We start from the raw sequence: 5,917 nt of genomic DNA, 5'->3' as shown, positions 1-5,917 counted from the left end.
GGAGAAGGACATCATGCTTGGTAAAGTAGAGGGTCAGTGAAAAAAAGGAAGACACTCCCATGAGATAGATTGACACAGCGGCTGCAACAATGGGCTCAAGCATAACAACAATTGTGAGGATGGCGCAGGACCGGGCAGTGTTTCTTTCTGTTGTACATGGATGGCTGAGTCGGATTGGACTTGATGCACTTAACAACAACAACACAACACATGTACCATTTAGTGACATTGATTACAGTCTTCAAGTTGTGCAAACATTCTAACCCTCCTTTTCTGAGTTGTTCATCCCCCATTAACATAAATTTACTGCCCCCTAAGGTTCCTATCTTGTCTTTCAAGTTGCTGTTATCAATTTGATCAAGTATAGATAGTTCTTAAAAGAGCCGAATGCTCAAGGCAGACATTTTTTACTAGTTCAGCTAAACTATTGTTTGGTTTTAAGAAGGCTTCAGGAGATATTTTTGGTTTAACGTTTAAAGATTATCTCAGGGCAATAGTGTCAGGGGTTCATCCAACCTTCATGGCTCCAGAAAGCCCGGAGCCTATGAGAATCTAAAATTCTGTTCTGTATTTCCTCCCTTTTGATCAGGATTCTATGAAAGTATTTTGAATCTGCACAGTAGTGTACATCATAGAAATTACCCTTTTGTGATCCTTAAGAGAGGCCTGTTTTCTGTGACACTTTATGCTAATCTACCATGCCATCACCTTGATACTGAAATGCTCTCAGTTGCTGTTTATCATAAAATATCTTTGAATACATCTTTTATCAGACTCACTCACTAAGGGACTTGGGACCGAGTCATAGAAGACTGTAGCTGTAAATACCATTATTTTAAATCATACATGACAAATTGAAAATAATGTGCCATCTAGCTGTACATCAGCATTGTTTAAGTAAATGCAACATAGAATACAGGTCCCAATGCTTTTACAGACATTTAGGATTTGCTCACTGCAGTATAATCTACTTGTTTATTACTTCTGTGTACCTGAGCAGTGATAGGCCAAGTGGCTCTATTAACGTGCCTCAACTCATCCTCCACTGCTGAGCTATTAGTGGCAACCTGCACTTTGCAACGTTTGGTTTCAACGTAAGTCTATAGAAAAAGACTCATTTACATTTATTTACATTCTATCAGTGATAGAAGATAACAGATCGTTATGGATCTGGTTGGTGAGGGTAAAGTTCATGTACAAAGACCTGGGATGATGTCTGTTGCTGTCAAATGACACCATGGTATGGTATCGCTGTATTTTTTTTTTTTTTTCTGTTCTTTATCTTGCAGAATCGAGATTTGTCAAGAGAGATGACAACCGGCTAGGCATCAGGTTCAAAAGAAGATGGCTCCCCACAAATGCCAATTTGGACAGATAGCACCAAATCTTTGAGTCTGATGCTTAGCCTTTCATGTAGACTGATTTAGAAACATAAGGAAATTACTTATATGGGTCATTTATTCTTTTGTGTTTAACTTCAATTGTAGAGTATATGAGGACATTGAAGGAGGGTGAAAAATTATCTCCCAAGTTTCTGTTTCATATGATATTAATGGAAGCTCTATTTTAAGAGAGCAACTCTGCATAATATTTAGCTCAGAGTCCATGTTCTTGCAATTTGCAGGTGAAAGAATCACAACTGAATTAGTTTGGTAGCAAATAAGTAGGAAGTAATAAAGTTTATATTCCAATTATAAGCACAAAGTTCATTTTGTTGTTTTCTCAGAGAAAATTCATTTTGAGCTCGCTCTCTCACACTGTGCGTCTGTATTCTACAATTTGTCTTATTTGGTCTGTCTTTGGCTCTGCTCTCTCTGAGCCTGGTTGCCTTGGTTACCGTTACATACAGCTTGTATGTGAAGTTCCCCTTTGACGTACATTCATTTCTATGGAAACAATGATGTCACTGGTACGGGTAGGTGCTTAGGGAAAGTATAACGACGAAGTATTGAATGGTGAGCTTTCCTTTGGTCATAAAATGTATCATTAAAGTATTTTTTAATTAGAGAATTATGTTTTTGCTTTCATTTCGGCTTGATCATGCAGCTACTTTTTTTCCTTGTTTACAGAACTGCTTGAATAAAATGACTTAAAGTGTTAAATATACTGCATAACATCTTATGGTAATATATGGTATACATAAAAATCTTCACAGATACATCTAACATTAGAAGAGTTATTACTCTACCCTTAAAAGCCTCTCAGAGAGTGAAAAGTTTATCTCAATAACGTTAGTAATCATGAAACCGCTATTGAGCAATGAATTTTATATTCACATCATGACAATAAGCAATGCATAGATGATGGATCAAGGGAAAAAAGGCCCTATAATAATTATTTTTAAAAGGTCTAGTTTTAGAAATGCAAGGGAATAACAGCTAACAAATAGTTACTAAAACATCTTTTCTATAATATTAAGTCCTTGTAAAATTGATATTCCGTTTTCTTTAAATCATAAGAGCCTTTTTAACGTCAAAAAAAAAAAATCTGTTTTCCTCTCTGTTTTGCTTCCACACTCCTCCAGTTTATTTATTTATTTATTTATTTTTTCTGTACAGATGATGTGGAAACCTGCTTATGATTTTCTGTATACTTGGGGCGCTCAGTACGGAAATAGCCACAGAGACATGTTACAAGACCTTCAATCAGCTTTGGACAGAATGAAAAATCCTGTGACCAAGCAGTGGCGAGATTTAACTGGAGCTTTAATACTAGTAAATTCTTTAGAGATTTTGAGAGCAACTGCATTCTCTACTTCTGAGGAAGTATAGAAATGAAGGGTATATTTTATGAGGGAGGGGGAGGGTAGGAGGAGAATGATGTATGTGTTTCTTTGAGAAAGAGAGAGAAACAATTTCAGAAAAGTATTACACTTATTTTTTCATATTTAAAAAAAAATGTTTTTGTTGGTGGAAGCACAGCCTAAAACAATATCCTAGTGTAAGTTTAAAACGAACAAAAAAAAATGTATTTTTGTGTATGTTTCAAATATAAACGTTAGGCCACTTGATTGCTGAGGCATGAAAGAAAAGACCTCTCTTTCGAAGTTACTTTTAATTTCCTTGATTTAAACCATATGACTATTGAATAATTACATCAAGTACCCAGATAAACTAGTGGCTCTCAATGTGAACAACTGGAGGTTTACCAGGAGGCAGGGAGGACACAGGAGAGAGTAAACCCACACTCTGTGGCCGGGCTCAGGGCTGCCTACGTACTTTCTGTACCTGATATCTTTTATTCTTCAGCAGCGTTTCCCAGCATTATTCTCCATTTCCATGTAAAGAAACACAGGACTAGAGAGGAGGCCCAAGGGCATATGTCTCTTATGAAGTAGGTTTTCTGTCCGCAAAACCTGGTTCTATCTTTCTTTAAATCATACCATGTAGCAGAATAAAAATTTAAAAAAAGTTTTTAATGCATATTAGAACTTGTTATGTGTTGAATTATGTACCCCCAAAAATGCATGTTATAATCCCATTTGGGAATGGGTTGTCTTTGTTATGTTAATGAGACAAGATTAGTGTAGGACATATTTTGAGTCAATCTCTTTTGAGATATAACAGACATTAAACACTAACTAAGAGCGGAGATGGGGGAAGAGAAAGGCCAAGCCACATGACTATTACCCAGGAGCAGAAGCTCAAAAGAGACAAGGACCTTCCTCCAGAGCCGACAGAGAGAGAAAGATTTCCCCCAGAGCTGGCACCCTGAATTCAGACTTCTAGCCCCTAATCTGTGAGAAAATAAATTTCTCTTTATCAAAGCCATCCACTTGTGATATTTGTGTTATAGCAGCACTAAGTAAACTAAGACAGAATTCATAGGGAAACTGTAGCTTTTTCATTTTTATTGAATGTTGCTACTCTTTTTCATCATCTCTTAAAAGACTGGCAGAAGGAAATCTGACTTATCATCCAAAATCTGCTGTCTGCATACTTGGGCCTGGTATTCTCACTAGCCTCCTTCAGCATCTTGAGAGCTATCTAATCCTGCTGAACTCTGACTTTGTCTGCAGGATCATAATGCTCTCAGGAATCTTTAACAACAAGAGTTATTAAAAACAAAAAACCTGATCTATCACTGTGGAATGTAGCAGTTTTCAACAACCAAAAGTACTAATGTGTGTGTGTGTGTGTGTGACAAAATGTTTTATAAAGGTTTTGGAAGACAAAGATTGTATAGGAATTTGGGCCAACATAAATGGTATCTGCTGGCAGGGTTGGCAAAGAGATGATCTATGCTTACTTGCATGTTCATTCCTCTCACCACCTGCCAGTGTTCACGTGTTTTGGACAGTGGTTCATTTATTAAGTAGTTTATTTGACAGATACACTGCGTACACCTACTCTGGCAGTCACACAGGTGGTTAGGATTAATATTGAAAGAAACAATATGACTCCTGACTTCAGTACTACTTAGTGACAAAGATAGGCAATGATAAAAAATTACAGTTAAATGTAAAATGACATCTCTTTTAGTTGTCTTGTGCTGCTTTAACAGAAATACCGCAAGTGGCTTTAATAAAGAGAAATTTATTCTCTTGCAGTTTAGGAAGCTACAAGTCCAAATTCGGGGCATCGGATCCAGGAGAAGGCTTTCTCTCTCTGCCAGCTCTGGAGGAAGGCCCTTGTCATCAATCTTACCCTGGTCTAGGAGCTTCTCTGGGGAGGAACCCTATGTCCAAAGGATGCACTCTGCTCCCAGTGCTGCTTTCTTGGTCGTATGAGGTCCCCACATCTCTCTGCTCACTTCTCTCTTTTATATCTTATAAGAAATTGACTTAAGACGCCTCCCAATCTTGTAGATTGGGTTCTGCCTCATTGTCATAACCACCACTAATCCCACCTCATTAACGTTATAGAGGTAGGATTTACAACATGTAGGAAAATCACATCAGATCACAAAATGGTGGATAATCACACAATACTGGGAATCATGGCCTAGCCAAGCTGCCACACAATTTTAGGGGACACAATTCAATCCATAACAACATCCTTAACAATAGCTGCAAACGAGGGGCTGTGGTATTAAGAGACATATACATGGGGGGCCATCATCTGAGTGAGGCGGGCCAGGTAATTTTCTCTGGGGAAGAAATAATGAGCCTGAAGGAGGATCTGGCATTTTCTGAAGTCCAGGATGGGACGGAAGAGGCCATCCTTCAATGCAAGGAAGACCTTAGGCAGGAGGGAAACTTGGTAAGAGGCAAGGGAGCCAGCTTGGTGGGCAAGGAGGTGAGGATGGAGCAAGAGGAGGCCATCTTAGGAGCATTACAGCTGCTTGAAGTTAGGAAGGAAACACACATCCTCAAAGGTAATGTGGATGAGCTGAGTAAGGATTTTGTTTCAGGATCCTGAATAAAACATGTCCATTTGGCTAAAAAGTAAAAGTAGGAGTATTCAGTGTACTGGCAAAGGTAATTTGAATTACGGTTTAAGAGCAATCTTTAAGGCTTTCAGTATTTATATTTGATGATAAGAGAACACAGCTTGCTCAAGAAGTTAAGTACACACATTCAAGGACAGAGTTTATTTTTAGTTGAAAATAAATTCAGAAAGAAAAACATACACAATTTGGAAGTTCAGAACACAATAATTTTTAGTGGTGATTTTTCTTTCTTTAGAGTATTCTTGGAATCTTACTAACATGTCAGCAAATCAAGAAATTTCGGGAAGGGATAGTAGGGAATTAATAATTGGGTTTTTCCAGGCTCCCAGATCAGAGAAGACAGAGATCTTGTAGCTGCTTAGAGCAGTAAGATTAAATAAATCACTTTAGGTTTACACTGCATCCTATGTTGTGATTGTGGTCGAGAAGTTTAAGAACAGTTTCAAAAAAGAAAAATGAAAAGGACAACCTCTGTAGTTTAAGGATGAAGCAATAGTTTAAATATGAATACATTATAAATACATTT

At 37.6% G+C, this 5,917-nt stretch overlaps 1 protein-coding gene across 1 annotated transcript in view; it reads left to right on the top strand.

The window, feature by feature from the left end:
* MACC1 (MET transcriptional regulator MACC1) overlaps positions 1 to 2,800 on the top strand; it is a 24,060-nt gene extending 21,260 nt beyond the window's left edge. Inside the window, exon 5 of the mRNA XM_004377438.3 lies at positions 2,559 to 2,800. Within this exon, the coding sequence (XP_004377495.2) occupies positions 2,559 to 2,771 (213 nt within the window). The 3' untranslated portion in view covers positions 2,772 to 2,800. The remainder of the gene's footprint in view (positions 1 to 2,558) is intronic.
* The last annotated feature ends 3,117 nt before the right edge of the window (positions 2,801 to 5,917 follow it).

This window comes from Trichechus manatus, unplaced genomic scaffold (genome assembly GCF_000243295.1).
Source record: "Trichechus manatus latirostris isolate Lorelei unplaced genomic scaffold, TriManLat1.0 scaffold00050, whole genome shotgun sequence".
NCBI lineage: Eukaryota > Metazoa > Chordata > Mammalia > Sirenia > Trichechidae > Trichechus > Trichechus manatus.
The sequence above is the reverse complement of the archived record's forward strand: the minus strand, read 5'-3'. Positions and strand labels throughout refer to the sequence as shown.